This window comes from Meriones unguiculatus, chromosome 1 (genome assembly GCF_030254825.1).
Source record: "Meriones unguiculatus strain TT.TT164.6M chromosome 1, Bangor_MerUng_6.1, whole genome shotgun sequence".
In the NCBI taxonomy this organism is placed as follows: domain Eukaryota; kingdom Metazoa; phylum Chordata; class Mammalia; order Rodentia; family Muridae; genus Meriones; species Meriones unguiculatus.
The window spans coordinates 191,417,804-191,436,903 of NC_083349.1; the positions used below are offsets into that span (position 1 = coordinate 191,417,804).

Here is a 19,100-nt window from a genome sequence, read left to right on the forward strand (position 1 = left end):
AGAAAGATCCCCTAGAGAGTCAGGACTGAGTGCAGTGTGTGTGTGTGTGTGTGTGTGTGTGTGTGTGTGTGTGTGTGAACATAGACCCCGTTAGTCCTCCCTGCATGTTTTCCTGAGAGGCACAGTGGAGAAACAGGCCTCTGAGGGGCTAGTTTGTAATATGTCCCCAGGCAAGCCTTTCCTTTGTCTGGAGCTTAGTTTCTTAAGAGCTGAAGGGCACTGGACAGATCCGTCACAGTTCTGGGGTCTGGGGTTTTGTGGCCTGAAGTTTACATTCAGCTCAGTGACCCCATGGGGCGCTCAGGGTAGGGGTCTGCGGCTTCTGACTCACTTTTTTCCCCATGCTGCTACAGGATTTGATTTGGGAGTCCTTGGAGAGGGCAGAGGACAGGTAGGGGAAGCTGTGATATTAGCTCAGAAGCAAGTGGCTGCCCTTGAAGGACATAAAACAACAACAACAATAATAATAATGGAGTCTGGTTCAGGATGGCACAACCTAGACTCGGGGGTAGGGGTCAGGGGTGGGAGATGCCTGCCCCAAATGGGTCTGTAGCAGGTTTCAGGGGCAACTCTCAAAGGCTGGGGTCTCAGATAGCCAGCCTAGATCCACGTCTCAGTGGCCTGTGGGCAGTGGTTCTGGCCTGGCCCTCTGCAAGGCTGCTCAAAGAAGGGGATGTGAGCTTGGGGGCTGACGTGAGCCTGAGGGCTGACATGAGCTTGGGGGTTGACGTGAGCCTGGGAGCCGCTGTGAGCCTGGGGGCTGACATGAGCCTAGGGGCTGATATGAACCTAAGGGCTGACGTGAGCCTGGGGGTTGACGTGATCTTGGAGGCCGCCGTGAGCCTGGGGGCTGACTCGAGTCTGGGGGCTGCAATCTTATAGAGTTCAACACCTCCAGTTGACTGAGGGATGTGTGGAAGGGTCCCATTTATGTCCTCTGTATTCTGCCAGAGTCTGATTCTCTGTAGACCCTGAAGCAAGCCAAGCGCCCTGCAGGGAGCTCCCTGGAGGTGGAACCTAGGGCTTCTTGTGTGCTAGGCTATCACCTGACCCCTAAGCCATGCCCTCAGCCCTTTTCTTGACTTCAGCCATGCTCCACATACACTCCTAATTTGAGGGGATGCGTGGGCACAGGCAGGGATCAGGTTGAGGACCGGTGGCCCCGGGAGAGACTCACTGACCTCTGACAGGCTCTGTGGGTGGGTGTGGGAGGTGTACTTAGGGAAGCTGTTCCTTTCCATCGCTGGGGCTTTGAGAGGATCTGAGGAATGGAGAGGACACACCGGTAGGGGCCAGATCTCCTCTGTCCACCCAGAGTTAGAAGTCTAATGAACATGAGGGTGCGGTGAGGTAGACATGCCCCACAGCCTGGAGCTAGCCACACACAGGGCCTGGGAGAGCAGCGGGGGAGGGCCTAGGTGTGCCACGTGGCAGGGACGCCCTTGAACTCTCCCGCTGTCCTCCGGTTGCCCACACTTGCTGCGCAGACATCCTCAGAACCCGCTAGTGGGAGACTCGGAAGTAAGGGTGGTAGGGGGCACCTGGCCTGTCTTGGAAAGGCTTACGCACAGGTCGGCTGCTTCCCAGAATTCCCACAGATGCCCTTTCACCCCAGTTAAGAGACGACTGGGGGTGCAGAACTTGAGCCAGGCAGCTGGTTCTGCCACCAGCCACCGCTGTTGCCTCCTGAACCTGCTTCCTCACTCAGGGCAAGTCCTAATGTCCTAAGGGTGTGAGCCACGCCAGGCGGTCCGAGAGAGGGGATCTGGGGTCCCGCTGTCCCCTGGAGCCACAGAGGGGCCTTTCTCATCTATCCACTGTCTTAGACTCTTGAGGGCCCCACCCTGGCATCTGTGGTTCTGGAACCTCCATCTCGGGGTGGTGCCCTGTGCCGGGTGAGGCCGAGCCCCACTCTGAAAACAGGGACAAGGAGGCGGGAGAAAGGGGCTGTTCTCAGAAGCCCGCAGGGCGCTGCTGCTCTCCCGGCTCTCACGAGCTTGCTGTGTTCCAGTGCAGGGACTTCACGGCGCACACAGGGTACGAGGTCCTGCTGCAGCGGCTGCTGGATGGCAGGAAGATGTGCAAGGATGTGGAGGAGCTGCTCAGGCAGAGGTGAGCAGGGCCGGGCCGGGGCTCAGCAGAGGTAAGCAGGGCCAGCCGGGGCGCTCAGGGCAGAGGGGGAGGGAGTCGTTATGTTCCCCAGAGCCCGGATGCCATCGGTATGCGTCTGTTTTCAAAAGTCAGGTGCCGAAGTTGAGCAATTATGGGGACGTGAGTTCAAATCCCGTTCTATAGCGAGAGGGGATGCAGTGTCAGGAGAACCCCCAGAAGCTCATGGTCAACACACATTCTCTCTCTCTCTCTCTCTCTCTCTCTCTCTCTCTCTCTCTCTCTCTCTCTCTCTCTCTCTCACACACACACACACACAGCCAGAGATCTCTGTTGTCTCCAGTGGCCCCTGGGGCTGGGCCTCCCCCAGGGGCGTCCAGCGCTCAGGACCGGACAGTTTTCAGCTGACACTTCCCCCCAGGAGAGAGAGCTCACCCTATTCAGTAGGCGTCTTGCCAGCCAAGTGTGATGAGAGAGCTTGGAGGGTTCTGCGCTTTGGGGGGACGGCCGTGAAAGGGGCAGCGCTCGCTCTGCCGTTACAGGGCCCAGGCGGAGGAGAGGTACGGGAAGGAGCTGGTGCAGATCGCCCGCAAGGCCGGCGGCCAGACGGAGATCAAGTAAGAGCCGGTGGCGCCCTCCTCTCCCGAGGCACCTTCCGGGCCTGCCAGGGGCTTGGGCCTTGCTGCTGGGGTAGCCTGGGCGGGCGCCCGCCCCCTGCCGGTCCTCCGGCATTGCGCTCCGGGCAGCCTGGGAATGGAAAGGGGGCACACGGTCCCCGCGCACCGCGGAATGGTCGTGGGGTCGTCGAGGCTCTGGGTGGGCCTTGCTGCTTTCTTCCGAAGGCTGGAGGGGCGGCGGCCACCGGCCTCGTTTTGTCGCCCCCTGTCTGTCCCAACGCCCCTGTCTGGGAGGGGATAGCATGCGCAGGGTCTGCGCAGACTCGCCCGCCCCTCCCCGCCGCAGACAGACTCGCCACTGCCAGCTTAGAGGCGCGCTGTCCCAGCGGTGCCTTCCCGCCGCCCCCGAGCCCAGCGCCGACGCCTCGGGAAGCTGTGCAGGGGGCCTTCGTGCCCCGGGGCGCCTCGGGGCCAGCAAAGCCACAGAGAGGACAGACCAGAGCAGGCCAGGGTTGGGGCAGAGCTCCGGGCTGACTGGGGCCCCTCGGGGAGCAGAGGGCCTTCCCACCGCGACCGTTTGTAGCGCCCTGGCGCAGTGGGGGAGTCGACCCCATCCCTTCCAGCTGCGCCCCCTTCAGGTCCCGCTGAGCCCTGCACAGGGGCACATTCAGAAAGAAAAGTGGTACTTTAACTGTGGACCTAGCATTTGTCATCTGGCCTGGACTTTCGAGAACTCAAACTACTGAGAGGATCACCTGCTTTTCTTTAGCACTTTGTAGAAGACCCTCCCCGTGGGCACCTCCAGGATTGCCTCACTGTCAAGCACATGGTTCAGACAGGCTCACTCCATCATTCCAACCTGGAGGGTAGTGTTGCCAGTCTTGCGGGGGGCGTGGATCTAGATGAGGTTCGTTTGCTCTTGGCAGTTAAGGAATTAAAAGGTAGGAGGAATCTGGACCGCACTCAGCTAGGGCAGACAGAATCAACTGCTTTGTTTTTAAGGTGTACGCATGAAAGGCAAACAGAAAGGACCCTGCAAAGCAGAGGAGGTGCTGAGGACCCGTGAGGCCAGTCTCTTGCCAGGCTGGGCCCCGGGGGCCTTTGTAGGGTCAGTTTAAGCAGGATGGCTGGCCAACAGGACCACAGCATGTCCTGACCCACCCTTGAACTTGACTGGTCTGCAGTCAAGCAGGCGAAGGGGACACACTTTTGTCTCCAGTTAGGAGGATGAGAAAGGCTGAAAGTTCGCCGTCCTCATCACCGTGACCCTGTCTGTGACCCCTCTCCCTGTCTGTGGAGCACCTAGTCCTCCGGTAGGGCATGCGAGTGGGCCCACCGCACCTGTTCTAGATGCCCGCAGCTAGGAAGTGGTGGATCTCAGGAACGGGCCTGGCTGGTGGCCAGCCTCCAATGCCCAGTCCCTGGGCTGAGGAGCTGCTGCTCTTGTCTATAAGACAGGGAAGCAGAGCTGAGGAGACGGAAAGGCCATGGGGGTGACGTAACTTCATGAATACCCTACAGTAAGACAACTCTCTTCACCTCTGCAGCCCCCAAACTAGCATTCCTGCCTGGGTCCTGGTCTCACACTGGCCAGGGTCTCACAGAATCGGGGGCTTGGCCCACATAAATGAGAGGAAGTTTTAGTTTTAGACTGAGTTTTCTCGCGCCTTGTTCACGTCACCCCAGAGAACCCGCCTGGGCCCTGAATGCCTTCTGAGGCATGGGAAGGACAGGATCGGCATTGCAGAGGCCGTTGTGACACGGTCCATGCAGCAGGACCAGCCTCAGAGTCTTGGCTCTGCAGTCTGGTCACTGTCACCCTTCCTTCCTCTCTGCCCACCCCGTCTGGTCCTCTGGGTCTGCCCAAAACCCTCACCTTACCCAGGAAGTAGTCGCCTCCTCCCCCTCTTCTTCGTGCTGCCCCAGGAGGGGTGCTGCAGGTGCCTCAGAGGATGGAGTGGGGCTGGGCTGCTGTCCCGTGAACCCCTCTGTGGTGCCTCGGGGCGCCTCAGTGCCTACTTCACCGTCACCCTTCTGAGATGCTGAGGTTCTCCTGTCGGAGGAGATTTGTGTGTGTGTTATGATTTCTGCTCCACTGAGCTCAGGATGAAGATGTCATTGAGGGTGGTGGCAACTCTGATCTCCTACCCAGTACCTGATGCCTGTAGAATCACCCTAACCCAGTACCAGCTGCCCATAGGCTCATCCCAACCCAGTACCAGCTGCCCACGGGCACAAGGCCTGCTTCCAACTGGGAGATGGCAGCTTCCTGGCTGCCGAATGGCTACGAGTTGGGGATGCTAAGATGGGAGTGGAGACTTACTGTGGTGCACGCTCTCTGAGCCGGGAACACTTGCCCCGTGACACTAGACTTGAGCTAAATTTTCCAAGTCTCCTGAGAACCAAGCCAAAGGGCCCACAGGCTGTACCTGGAGACATGTGGTAGATGGCAAAACTCAGAACCACTCTAACCCCTGCTCACTCTAGAGAAGGCGGGTCCGCAGGATGGAGAACCTCTGCCTTCCTCCGCAAGGTTAGCCTTGATGCGTTATCTTCAAGATCTGTTACAAGTATGTTTGTATGTCTGGGGGGGGGGGGGGGCGCGCAGGTGCCCAGGAGGCCCGTGGTGACTCCTAGAGCTGGAGTCACAGGCTGTGAGCAGCCCGATGTGGTGCTTGGAACCAAACTTGGGTCATCTCCAAGAGCAGAATGTGCTCCTAGCCCCTGAGCCATTGTTCTGGCCCTTGGCCCTGAGATTTTGCCTTTTACCATCAGCACGGCTGTGGGCTGTGGGTTTTGTTTGTTTGTTTGTTTGTTTTGTGTCTGTCTGTCTGGTTTGCCTCTCTGACCCTCAGTTTTCTTATCTGTAACTGACAATAATGCCTTGTGGGATTGGGGTGGGAATCTTTCAAGCTAGCCGTTCTCATACTGAGTGTGTTAGCTGCCCCTGGAAGGTACTAAGAGGTCAGTGGAAGGTCAGTGGCAGAGGCCTGCACATCTGCCAGCTCCCAGGCTGCTGCTCCTCTGTGGCCTGGCAGTAACGAGGATCCCATAAACGTCCTTCAGGCCTGGTCCCCAGGAGTCCTGTCAGGTCAACTCCTTGACCTCAGTTTCCAAGTGTCCAAGGAGAAGAGGAAGCCTCTATGAAACGTGTTTGTCCCACTGCAAGGCACATGCAGGTGGGCGCCATGTGGCCATTTTACCACAAGGGGGCGGAAGAGCACCTGCAGAGAGGCCGTGAGAGCCAGCCGCAAAGAGCTACTTGGCTGCTGACTCGGACCCAAGTGAGCCCGGCCATAGTCTGGCCTCAGTTTCCACACCTACCTCAACTGATTGGTTCCTCGGGCATCCTGTTGAGGAGGAAGCCACTGCACTTTTATTTCCTCAGGGCTACAGGTGGTGCCCAAAGACCTTGGGGCAAGCTGTGTCAGCATGCGCTTGTTTTTGAGTCCTTAGGGATCCAGTCCCCTTAAACCCTAGCTGCAAGCACAAAGACAACTCCCCCACCCTCCACCCCACGGCCTGATGAGACAACTCCCCCACCCTCCACCCCACGGCCTGATGTGAATCTGCTCACTCAGCCTCACTCAGCGGCCGGAGGGGCTCTGGGGAAAGCTCAAGCTGAGCAGCCAGGAAGAGGCTCTTCCTACCTGAGGTCAAGGCAGCAGATTCTGGGAAGGGGCCACTGGAAAAATCTTAGCAGTGGCAGCTGGGGTTGGCGGACGACCCAGCAGACTGCCGGTGCCTGAGGCTGTCCAGGAGGACAGCAGGTGTGCACATGTTTGAGTGTGACAGGCGGGTAAGGCCTTGCACCAGCCCTCCATAGTGCCTTACACCCGACGCTCCTTCTCACAAGCATTCTGTGCTGCTAAGGGCTCTCTACAGAACGGAAGTCAAGACAGGGCCAGGCGTTTTGCCTAGTTAGTGAGTGGCAGAGCCTAGCCATGTGGCTCCGGGGTCGGGGTCTGCTGCTGCTTCCTGTGGAAACCAGAGTAACAGGCCACTGCCGGGTTCCTAGGCTGGTTTCCACACCACCTTCCCCCTCCTGGAGCTCAGGACTCTGAGCTCCATTCAGAACCTCTTGCACGGTTCTTGTATCTGCCCAGGACTCCTGTACCCACCAGTAAACAGCAGTGCAGGCACTTTGGCTCTGCCCCCTGCACCACCATGCTCTGGGGCAGACAAGGCTGCCAGGGAGAATGCAGAGCATTTGGTTCTGCTGCTTCCTGACATACAGCGAGGGCTTTTTAGTCTCACGAGCTCATCACGTGTTATTCCTGGCACGCTTACACTCAGGAAGCAATTCCAAAATAAGGTTCAAGTGAAGTGGGCCCAGTGGAGATTTCTGTGAGAAGCAGGTGGGAGCGTTTGAGACAAGACGCTTCCTGTGGAGTACCTCCAGATGGCTTTGAACTTGTGGCCTGTCTGCCTCTGCTGCCTGGGTGCCGAGGTTCCAGGCTGGGCCACCCCACACTTGCCCAGGTGCTTCCACCTGCCCCCCCCCAGCACTGTTCCTGCTCCCCTGCCTTGCACAGCCTCTTCTTTTCCCTCCCCTAGGTGCTCCCAATCAACCCCAGCAGTCAGCTGCTTTAGCTTGCCCTGCCGGTGGCCCTGCCCACCCATCCCCTCCACAGGCCTTTCAGGCCACCTGCTGGAAGGCCTTCCCCAGCATCAGACTCATGCAGGCAGCACCAGATGCCTGCACTGGAGGGGAGGACTCAAGAGAGGCAGGAGGCTTCTGTGGCCAGGCCCCTCCTCTCCAGGCTGCAAACAGAAGCCGGGAGTGAGGACATGGAGGGCAGAGCTGCCATAGTAGGAAGGTTTTCCTACCAGAGCAACGTTTGATCTGTAATCGACAAAGGAAAGTGTTTTCTAGAAAACCAGTTTGTGGTTCCCATGAACGATGACCATGGCCAAAGGCTCCCTTGCATCCAGAGTTTAGGATTAGGGCCTTCCCTCCAAAATAAGCGAGCCACGGGTCGGCAGGGCTTCCGGTTCTTGCAATGCCTGCCCGATGACCTGGACTTCTGCTTTGCAGTTCCCTGAGGACCTCCTTTGACTCCCTGAAGCAGCGTAAGTTCCAACCATCCCCACCTGGGCAGCAGGGCCACGGGCTTTCCTGGGGAACCCTCAGCCCTCACAGGGGTGTCTGGGTTCCAGTTAGGCGTGTGCTTGGGCTGTGGTCCAGCTCTGTACCAGGTTGAAAGGCTGGTGGAGGATGCGAGGGGCGGGAGGTGAAGTGTGAGGGTGCCAGACTGGTCCAGGCAGGGGCCACACTGTCTCCCTAGAAACGGAGAACGTGGGCAGTGCACACATCCAGTTGGCCCTGGCCCTGCGTGAGGAGCTTCGGAGCCTGGAGGAGTTCCGGGAGAGGCAGAAAGAGCAGCGGAAGAAGGTGAGGGGGCAGGGAAGATGGTGGCTGAGGTTGCCCACTGTTCTGGGGGCCAGTTGGGAAGCATGGCTTAACAGAAGGGAGGTGTGTTCTAGTTTGCTTTCCTGACGCTGTGACAAACCTCTGACGTGGGAAGAAAGACTGATAGATGGCAGAGGGTCAGAGACAGCACCAGGCGTCCAGAGGAGCCAACCTGAGTGGAGTGGCCTGGAAGCTGGTTTTGAACACGAGGATTAGGATTGTTGGTTCCGAAGGGACATGGCTGGCCATACACAGAGTGGCTATGTGGCAAGGCAGTGGCCGCCTCCTCACGAGCAGTGTATTAGCACAGACTGGGGGCGCTCAGCATGGAGGCTGCCAGGCTTGTGGTAGGGCACTTCTATCCCAAGCCTGTGACTGACTGGCTCACCTGAAGGGCAAGAGGCTACAGCTGGGGCCAGGCAGCACCTGGGGATCCAGGGAAGGTCTTTCCCCTCCCTGTGCCTCGGTTTCTCTCTCGTATGAGATACCGTTATTTACATCTCTTGCCTTGACCCTTCACAAACAGGGCGGGAAGGAGTGTGTTCATGGCACACACCTCTGGCTGTTTATCAGGACAGCCTCGGGCTTACAGAAATCTAAATTGCCTTCCTGAGCAGATGAGCCATGAGGAGAGGGACACAGTGTCCTCGGCCAGCCAGGAACTCGTGCAGATTCCCGTGACTGCCATTGCCTCTGTGGCTTGCCAGAGCCCCACCAGGACTCCAGGGCACAAACTGGCTCCAGTCCTAAAGCCAGAGGCATTTTACTTCTGCCCACCTGCCAGCCTCTGCTCTGGCTGTTCCACCCTCTTCGTCTAACAGGAAGCCCGGGGGTGAAGGCTGTGCTGCGCCTGCATACAGTATGCACTCGTATGTGGATGCCTGGCCTGTGGTCATGAATGGGTGAACACTGGAGTGTGGTGTACGCATGCGCGGCCTGTGGGTGTGCAGAGAAGGGCAGTGTGCGGTCTAAGCAGCTGGGAGATGGGGCGGAGGAGGACGGACTTTGTGCATGTAGATCCCGGTGTACACTGTGAGCGAGTGATGGTTTGTGAATAGGACTTGGGACTCATGAGTGTATATATGTGTAGGTGAGGATTCACGCTAGGGTCCACAGAAAGAAAACACTAGGCGTACCCACTGCCTCAGCTCTTTGTTATTCTGAGTGTTGGTATTGCACTTTTGTTTGTTTGAGACAGGGTCTCACCATATAGCCTTGGCTGGCCTCACACTCACAGGGATCCTCCTGCTTCAGCCTCCCAAGTGCTGGGATTAAATACCTGGCTGGTATTGTTTTGAAGGGGTATCTCTAGGAGAGGGTGGACACAGACACATCTGAACATGAGCTTGGAGGGGTTTTATAGCCCAGGGACAAGGCCAACCCATCCTCTTGGCCTAGGGGAGCGTCTTGAGGCCAGAGCCCCCAGCTCAGAGCCTCGTGTCTCCTGCAGTATGAGGCTGTCATGGACCGTGTCCAGAAGAACAAGCTGTCCCTCTACAAGAAGACCACGGAGGTAAATGAAGGGCCTTGGAGGCCCCTGGGACAGAGGGCCAGTCCCATACCTACTAGCTCACGAGTGACCCACACTGTCAGCTGAGGAGCCCGGAAGTAGCAGGGAGGAGAGACGCCTGAGAGGGCACAGGAGTCTGGAAGGCAGGGCCCAAAGTCTCTATGGGAACAGCCTGGCATCTGTCCCTGGGAGGGGTGCCCGTTCCACTAATGCCCCCACGGGGAGGGAATCTGGGCTTAGGGAGTCTCGCCCTGGGGCATGCAGCCTCCCAGACACCCCTCTCCACACCCTCAGTCCAAGAAGGCGTATGACCAGAAGTGCAGGGACGCGGATGATGCTGAGCAGGCCTTCGAGCGTGCGAGTGCCAACGGCCACCAGAAGCAAGTAGAGAAGGTGTGCATGGCGTGGGAGCGAAGCGGGCGGGTGGGTATGCAGGAAAGGGCTTGCCATTCCTGGGCTGAATTTGCATCTGGGACCACGCGGGCTGCTCACCTTTTTCCAGTTCTCTACTGTATGCAATGGGGGTCCTCGAGGACCATTCTTCAGCACAGGTCCTGTGCGGCGCAGGCAGCCTCTGGACGGACAGGGGTGACTAGGCTACCAGGGCTCTGCCGCACAGACCTGAGGGCTGGCCCAGGAGGGCAGGGGGTTGTGGCTGAGTGGAATCCAGGTTGACCAGAGCCCAGGTTCTGAGCAGCCACGTGGCAGAAGCACCGTGGCTCTTGGCATCTGTGTTTCTCGTGTTTCCTGGTGGCTGCAGGATTTTTATTTCCCTTTCGTGGAACCAGCCTGGGCCCCTATGCAGCAAGGCCACTGGTGAATGGTAGAATTCACCTGCCCACACTTTGACTCTGAATGATGTCCCCGGAGTGGGCAAGGAGGGTGCCAGTCACTTCTGAGTAGCTCCAGGGCCAGGATTGCCATTCTGGGACTCAGCGCCACTCTCCTGTCTCCTCAGAGCCAGAATAAAGCCAAGCAGTGCAAGGAGTCAGCCACAGAGGCAGGTATGTAGCCCTGGCCACCTCCCAGACGGGCTGGCAGCCTGGCTAGTCCTTCCCTCAGCTGGTGCTCTGCCACCTGCCAGCAGTGTCCCCCGCATGCCACTCGAGGCCGTTTCTTGTCACTCTGCATGCTTCTTCCTCAGTCATTGCATGCAACACGAGGAAACTGAGGCATAGAGGTTAAGCAAGCTGCCCAGCGTCACACAGCCACCAAGTGGTGCTCACAGCATTTGAATCCAAGCCACTGGGCTTTCAGAGCCTCAGGGGCACACCCCTTCCTCTCTCTCTCACACACACACAAAGGCTCACACTCAGCCTTCCCAGGGCCTGGCTCCTGTCCTTTACCTGATGCCAGGATCTGCTCACCATCCTCCCATCCCGGGTATGGCACCCTCCTTCCTTCTGTTCCACCTCTCCAACACCTGCTGCTCCCTCAACACATGCCAGACGACCAAATCCTAACTTCAGCTTGCACAACTGCTTGCAGAGGTGCCCTCTGTAAGCCTCAGTTTACCATCTGTAAAGTGAGGGGATGGGACTGAACATGCACATGCACTTCTGCTCCAGCCCTTGAGCTCAGCATAGTGGGGAACTGGAGTCGCCCTGGAAAGGGTAGTATGGCCCCTGGAGAGGGGCCTCCCAGGACTGCCTAAGAGTCCCCTGTGCTTGTAGAGCGCGTGTACAGACAAAATATCGAGCAGCTGGAGAGAGCGAGGACTGAGTGGGAGCAGGAGCACCGGACTACCTGTGAGGCAAGTGGCCCAGAAGGGCAGCCTGCTCCTCCACATACAGCCCTCTTACCTGTGGGAAGCGGGGCTGGGGCACAGCACTCCCTCACCCCACTTCCAGACACCTGCCTGGCTGCCCAAGGTCTGTCCCATACTCCCTCTCCAGCCTTGTGCCCTGGCCCCTCATTACTCTCCCTTTTCTCCCCACCAGGCCTTCCAGCTGCAGGAGTTTGACCGACTGACCATCCTCCGAAACGCCCTGTGGGTGCATTGCAACCAGCTCTCCATGCAGTGTGTCAAGGATGATGAGGTGTGTGCTGTGAGGAGAGGGCAGCGCAGTGAGGCCAGCGAGCATAGCCCCAGACCTCTGCAGTTCAAAGAGGAGTCTGACAGGGCGTGTGGCCCAGCCTCCAAGCACAGGGAACCTGGTGCTTCTGCGGTTCCCTGCATCTGCCTTTTCCTACCTGAGCCCATCTACTCTCCCCAACGCAGCAGAGACTTTAGGGGCTGGAGGCCTCTCTGCTCCAGGCTTATGCTGGTGCAAGCCTGGTCTAGGTTCTCTTGTGCCCCTCCCCCATCTCTCTCTCTCAGGGTCTCTGTCACCTTACAGAGCTGGCCAGGGTGCATCCTATCCCAGGTCAGCAGCCCTGGCTTCTGATCTCTCAAGGGTACCCCTGGCCACTCCTGACCATGGGCTTAGCTGAGCCTTGCTGGCTTCCTTGTGGCAGCAGAAAGAATGGGCTCTAGATACCCTCAGAGCCAAAGCCCAGCTTCACGGGGTGACCTTGGTGTACCTCTTTCCTTTCTTGAGTTTCCTCATCTTAGAACAACAGGTCAAACCGTGGGCCTCAGAGGACGGGAGTGGGCTGGGGCTCTCCTTCAGGGAAACAAAGGCAGCCACCAGGTCTCAATTCACCTGGCAGGCCTGGTATCTCAAGGTTCCGACTCAGAGGCAGGAGGACTACAGCAAGGCTGGGGATCAGGGCAACTATGGCAGGGGCAGAGATCGGGGTGAAGCCTGAACACAGCTCTTGCTCATTCCCTACCCCCAGCTCTATGAGGAAGTACGCCTGACACTTGAAGGCTGCAATGTGGACAGTGACATCAACGGCTTCATCCAGTCCAAGAGCACTGGCAGAGAGCCCCCGGGTAAGGCCTAGCTTGAGGGTAGCTCAGTTTCCACAACAAGGTCAGGCTGGCCCTAGACCTGGCCTGGGCTTTTTGGAACCGTGAATGGCAGGCTCAGGCTGGGGTGACTCACACTTGCCTCTTGGATGGAGGTAAGCCAGGCAGAGGAAGAGGGACAGCTTGGTTCTGCTCTTCCAAAGGATCCTTTCAGTTCCCAGCACCCACATCAGGCAGCTCACAGCCACCTGTAACTCCAGCTCCAGAGAATCCGACACCTCTGGCTTCCACATGAATCACACATATCTAGACAGTTAAAATTAAAAAAATCTTTTTAAAAAATGGGGCAGGCACAGTGGGACATGCATTTTAATCATAGCCCTTGGGAGGCAGAGGCAGGCAGACCTCTGAATTCGAGTTCTACATAGTGTCAGGACAGCCAGGACTACATAGAGGGCCTGTGTTAAAAAAAATGAACAAACGAAAATAATCATCCACTCAGTCTTGGTGATGCCAGAATGGGAAAGGGGGGCCAGTCTGGGGACCTGAGTACAGCTGGGCCTGCCTTGCTGCTCTGGGCTCATGCATTTGCTCTCTGCAGCTCCAGTGCCTTATCAGAACTACTATGACCGGGAGGTGACGCCACTGACTGGCAGCCCTAGTGTCCAGCCCTCCTGCGGCATGATAAAGAGGTGAGGCCCTGATGGACTGAACACGGCCAGAGCACGCATGCTGGGGCCAGCCTGGGTTCCTCAACGTCTCACAGCTGAGCAGACCTGTAGGCTGGTGCCCTGTTTAGGTGCTGGCCATTCCACTGAGATACTCCGTGATCAAACTACCCCCAGGGAGCCAGCCCTCGGTCCAACAGGATCCAGCGTTAATTACTCCCACTCCCGCATTCACCCATGACTAGTCAGAGTCCTGGGCAAGCAGCCAGGCTGGCTTCCTTGTCGGTTTGGCCCTACCGTGAGGCAGGTTAGTGTCATGACCATCAGGCACAAGTGGTGCTGCTCTCCAGGTGGCTTATAAATGGCCCCAAACCCAGACATTAGAATTCACCAGCCACTTACAGTGCCACCTCCACTGCAGTCAGGCACCAAGGTCCTAGTTCTGTGCCCTGTGGGTGACCTGGTTTAGTCATCCTGGGCCCAAGGAAAGGAAGAGTTGCTTAGCCCAAACTGCCTGAGCCTGGCAAGATGTATGGGAGTTGAACTTTGAAGACAGCTGCTGCTGCTTCTGCACAAAGTCTGGGGGGCCCCCAGTGGGATGGGGCCCTGCTGGCTGCAGGTGCCGGCATGCCCAGAGTGAGTATGGGAGGATGCTTCTGAGAATGAAGGGACTCTCGGGACTGGCCTGCCGCCAAGGAGGCACAGTGTGGCAGCAGGCTGGCAGAGGTCCTGGAGTGCTGAGAATTCCCAGCTAGTCCCTTTGCCTCCTCTCCACTTCCAGATTCTCTGGGCTGCTACATGGAAGTCCCAAAACCACATCTTTTCAAGCTTCTGCTGGTAAATGAGGGGGGAGCAGATAAGGGGCTATGGGACATGTCTTCCCCTTAAGACCCCAGCAGGGAGGGGAGACTCCTACCCAGCATAGATGGAACACTAATGCCCTGAAGGGAAAAGGCATGCTGTCCGAGAGTGTAGATGAAGGTGGGATCGAGCCCATCGGCAGTCTCCAGGGACCACTGTCCTCAGAAGGGGGCAGGATTTGGGCCTCATCCCCTATCAGCTTCCACAGAGACTCTGGCTCCCACCCCTGAGCGGAACGAGCTGGTTTATGCAGCCATCGACGTGCAGGCAACACAGGGGAACCATAACTCATCGGCCCAGGACTACCGGGCGCTCTACGACTACAAAGCACAGGTGAGGGCTTCCCCGATACCCGGGAACACGCCTGCGGTGTGAGCACGTAGACCAGGGCTCAGAAGAGCTCAGTGAACAGCTGTCGAGCCAGTATCCACTCAGATGTGCACAGGCGGAGTCCACAAGGCTGGCAGCTCAGGGCTGCTGTGGATGGGTAACAGGCTAGGGGTCAGGCCTTGCTTTCTAGCTCTGGACCCATAGAACACAATGGCTAAAGTGAGCCCTTTAGCTGCCCTGGAACTGATTTTCTGGCATCCTTGGAGAAAGGTGATCAGGGCGGCCACAGAGCCCGTTCTAAGAAGCGGCCAAGCACAAGCCCCGGGCTCAGCGAGGTGTGTAGACCTGGAAGGCAGACCCTGAACCTACCAGTGTACCTACGCATGTAGCAGGCTGGGTGCGGGCTGCACTCAAGTCGCATTCAGGGGTACAGGCCTGGACAGTAATGGGTGTGACAAATGCCCAAGAAGCTGCAGTGGTTGGAACAGTGAGAGAAGCCCAGGATAGGAGGTCTCCAGGACACCCTAAGCAAGTCAGGGGGCCAAGTCCTGTGGGGAACCCTATGGCCTGTCTGTCTCCAAAGGAGCTTCTCTGGAGGCGCGAGCATGACTCGGCAGACTGCTCTCCCTGGAGACAAACATGCATGTACTGCCGGTGGGAACGGGGGGAAAGGCTGCCAGACCAGAGCCCATCCAGGAGGTTCCCCTCCCATCTCATGCACTTGCCATTCATTTCTTGCCCAGAATTCCGACGAGCTGGACATTTCTGCAGGAGACATTCTGGTGGTCATCCTAGAAGGAGAGGATGGCTGGTGGACAGTGGAGCGGAATGGACAGCGCGGCTTTGTCCCTGGGTCCTACCTGGAGAAGCTCTGAGGAAAGAGCAGCAGTCTCCACATACCTCTGCCCTGACTATGAGGTCAGGTCTGTTCCCACCACGGCCCAGGCCTCTTGGGGCCAGAACCAAGCCTGGCCGCCCTGGGGATGGGATGGGTGCTGGCTCCTCTCGATAAATTTCTTCCAGAGGGAATAAAGGGGCACATTCTTCTTTGCTGGAGTCCTTTTCTCTTACCCCAGTGTCCTGGGGCTCAATTCAGAAGCCAGAGTAGAGAGTCTGGGAGAACAGCTCTCCACTCACAGACAAGCCTTCAGCGGTAGTCAGTCTCAGCTGGGCACAGAGGAGAGGCCTCAAGCCAGGTACATGAAGCTCTCAGGCTGCCAGAGCAACAGTCACATCTGGGACAGCCAGAATGATGCGAGTGAGTGGGGCTGCAGAGCAGCTCCAGAGGGCTGCGGAATGAGATCAGGCATCCTGTGGCAGGGAAATGGAGCGCAGCAGCAGCCAGGATGAGGCAAATGTGTGAATATAGGACATGGGGATAAGGACACTGCTGGGGACAAGAAATAACTGGTGGGCCTAGGGGGAGGAGCACACTGGGAGACAGGTTCATGGCGTGCAGCCCCGAGTGCTGACACGCACAGTCGCGTGTGCCGATTCTGTGTCGTAGGAACCAGCTGGGAGCCGGTGGCATTCTTGTTAGACTGCCTGCTCTCCCACCCAGCGGGCACTGGCATGAAGGCCTATCCACGTACCGGGCAAATGTCAGGGCAAACACTGGTCTAGAGAAGGAGGTTGCTGAAAGGGGCTCCTGACTTTACCACCAATGGATCTTCACTCCCTGAGCTTCCTCCCTGGAGCAGAAGGGTGGGCCTAGTCAAGCCTGGTGACAAGGTTGGGCCTCCTTTGGGCTGTGGCCTCTCACCCACCTCAGGGCATTTTGCAGGCAGAGGTCCCAGGAGCAGCTCTCTGGAGCTGAGGAACAAACAGGCTAGCTGTTCTGAGTCAGCCATCACTGCGTCTTGGCAGATTATGTGGAAGATGGAATGGGAACGGGCTTCGAGCTACTGGAAAGAACCAGGCTGACGTTACCATCCTTCTGGAAATGTCATTCTCCTCACCATGAACATCTGTGAGGTGACCAAACACCACACCCACCTGTGACACATCAGATATGCACATAGGGATGTTTGGAGAGTGACTTAATCCAGGGCTTGGTCCCCTCCCATGAAGGACAACAAAGCTAGCAAATGAAGACTTGGCTACGACTGAGCTCCTTGGGCCAGAAAACCAAAGTGCCCTGCCCACCCTTGTCCTGCCCTGCCAGGCCCAACCAGACTCCTCACCTCACTCAATCCAGATATTCTGGTGGTTCATTCCTGCAATGGGGTTGGTGCTCGCCAAGATGAACCAACAGAGCTCAGTCTTCCAGAGGGCACATGGCAGCCAGTGAGGCTGAGGGTGAGGTGGGCCCCAATGTAGGATGAAGGCTGCTCTGCAAAGAGGCAGCCGGACCACAGAACTCTGGACATAGAGATGGATGGGAACAGCAGTTTTTGGGGTGTGTGGGAGAGTGCAGAGAGATGGGTAAACTGATGTAGGCCTTTCGAGGTGGGCCGGGCTTTCCTAGGTGAAGCAGAGGCACCTGGCACAGGCAGAGTAACCAAGCAAACTGACTTCTAGATAGTGAAAAGGAAAGAGTGCAAAGTTCTCTATCAGAGATTTCTTTATTCTTAGAAAATACCTTGTCATCTTGATTGATCATCCCATTTCACTGCAAAGATTTTTTAAAAAACCTTTGGCCTAGATATTTATCATCAACTCTGACAGGTACTGTGTCGGTGGGCCCCCCTGGGTGATGGGTAAGCAGTGTGAGCTAACAGCCTGCTCTCCAGGCATCCAGAGGAAAGAATGGAAAACAAGGCAGAGTTTATACCAAGGGGAATAAGCTCACAAATAAATCCTAATAAGTTTCACTGCTTCTGCAGCTTGCCCGTTCTGTGTATAAGGTTGCAGTGACAGTGGCCAGGAACCAACTGCACACGGAGACAATGCCAGATGGAGGAGGAGCTGGCCTAACTGTGTATATAAATAACTACAGCGCCTCCCTGTCCGAGGGCAGCTCAAAGAGCAGCAGAAGGAAGAATGTGGCCTCAGGGCCTGAAGCAGCTCAACAGTCTCAAGCCTCAGTTAACTCTAAATACCCATCACCGGCAGCATGGGTACAGCAGGTCTTATGCAAGGTGTTACCTCAAACAGTTACTGGTCAGATGCTAGCTGAGAGAGAGGGGTTGCCACTTTTACTAGGTAGCCCTACAGCCTCTGCACCTTGGCTCCAGGCAGAACCAGCAGCTCATTCAACGTGCTCTCTGGGACAGCCATGGTTGCCACTGAGTCCTTCATAGTGAAGACCAGAAACAACTGCCAATTGACCAGACAACATCAGCATTACTGGTGCCCAGCACCTGACTCCAACCCCTTTCCCCTAGCTGCTCCTGGGCCAAGCCAGCTCAGCATGACCTATGCCACAATCTGGCTACTTCCCATTGTGGCTCCTAGGTCACCACACACATGGGCACATGGGGACTGTCCTTAGCGCCTCCAGCTGTTGGGATGTCAGGAACGGGGCTTTCCAACTGTGCTCAGCAGAGCCCACTGCAGGGCCACGAGAGGAAAAGCTGAGTCCTTCTCCAGCTGCACTCAAGGTTACACACTGGACCAGCAACGCTGCTCGGTCCAGGCTGCTCAGGCGGGGCCCAGCAGTGTCTGTGCAGTGCAGCCTGTGTTCCTGACATTCTCCTGGCGATTCAATGTGTAGTCAGGGTTAATGCGCCCTTCGGATGGTACTACCCTGACTTGCCTCAGACCATGAGTGTCCACCCACTAGGTGCCAGGTGCTGAGGATGCCTCTCCTGTTATAATTATGTCTCTGTCCTCACTGGATACGCTCACAGCACAGTCTGCACGATCACCTTCCCCACAGCTAGCAACAGCCCTACCGTCCTCTAGGAGTTAGTGGGTAAACGCAGTGGTCCCTTTGGAGCGCCCTTAGGAGACCCAAAGAAACCACAGGAGAAAGCCACAGAAAGCACAGCTGTTTTCAAGTCTGGCAAGGGTGCTGGATTACGGGGTCAACGTTTAAAAAGCAGATGTTCCTCCACAGCAAATGCCCACTTGGAGAGGCAGCAGGAAACCAGGGAGGACACAGAGAAAGCTGCCTACGCAGTGTTTAGATCTGCAGAAAATAAACCTTATCAAACAACGCCAAGGACAGCGCTGGAGTTCAGGAGACACCAATGCTTAGCCACATTTTAAAAGCTCCTAGGACTGGCTAGCAGCCAGATCCACAGTCTCCCCTACCGTAACAGAAGCAAAGGCAGGCAACACCCTGAGGGCCAACAAGGGTGTGGGGAAATGCAGATTGCATGCCTGGCCAGTGACAATATAAACTGCTATCATCTCTTTTTGGAAAGCAATGGGACACATCTGTGAAAAACTCAATGTCACCTTTTGGGGCACAGAATAAATTACAATTCTTACATGCGAAAGACTGACACCAGATGAAAACCGCTTTGAAACTGGGCTCGTGGTAGCTGTGCAGCTCTGATGTGGATTGTTGAAGCGGCTTCGGTTTATGCCACGAGTTAGCGACTCGGAAGGCCTGCCAGCTGTCAATGTGACATCAGAGAGTGCATACGAGATTACAAAGGAGCTGAAAACTTCCGTCACCTGGCAACGTCACGGCAGCCCTACACCCTGTGCGTGGGGCTGCTGGTCTCTGGGTGCCAGTTCAGCAGAGCATAGCTGTGCACAGAACACACCAGAGACGGGAGCACTACAGGCTTGTGTATTCATCGTACTGTACTGTGTGGTCGCTGTTCTGTGTGGCACTGGTGACTAT

At 57.0% G+C, this 19,100-nt stretch overlaps 1 protein-coding gene across 7 annotated transcripts in view; it reads left to right on the top strand.

Annotated features, from left to right (window-relative positions):
• Positions 1–15,409, top strand: part of Pstpip1 (proline-serine-threonine phosphatase interacting protein 1) — a 39,228-nt gene extending 23,819 nt beyond the window's left edge. For 2 of the 7 annotated variants that reach the window (XM_060374265.1, XM_060374256.1), the window contains exons 2-15: positions 2,012–2,112; positions 2,652–2,726; positions 7,765–7,799; positions 8,015–8,121; positions 9,590–9,652; positions 9,944–10,042; positions 10,608–10,653; positions 11,323–11,402; positions 11,590–11,688; positions 12,431–12,527; positions 13,105–13,195; positions 13,953–14,008; positions 14,241–14,365; positions 15,106–15,409. In XM_060374265.1, coding sequence (XP_060230248.1) covers positions 2,012–2,112; positions 2,652–2,726; positions 7,765–7,799; positions 8,015–8,121; positions 9,590–9,652; positions 9,944–10,042; positions 10,608–10,653; positions 11,323–11,402; positions 11,590–11,688; positions 12,431–12,527; positions 13,105–13,195; positions 13,953–14,008; positions 14,241–14,365; positions 15,106–15,237 — 1,206 coding nt within the window. In that variant the 3' untranslated portion in view covers positions 15,238–15,409. Of the gene's footprint in view, positions 1–2,011; positions 2,113–2,651; positions 2,727–2,829; positions 7,800–8,014; positions 8,122–8,930; positions 9,009–9,537; positions 9,653–9,943; positions 10,043–10,607; positions 10,654–11,322; positions 11,403–11,589; positions 11,689–12,430; positions 12,528–13,104; positions 13,196–13,952; positions 14,009–14,231; positions 14,366–15,105 lie in introns of those variants that run through there. The other 5 variants (XM_021664097.2, XM_060374247.1, XM_021664098.2 and 2 more) reach the window with 4 other exon arrangements.
• Positions 15,410–19,100: the final 3,691 nt, after the last annotated feature.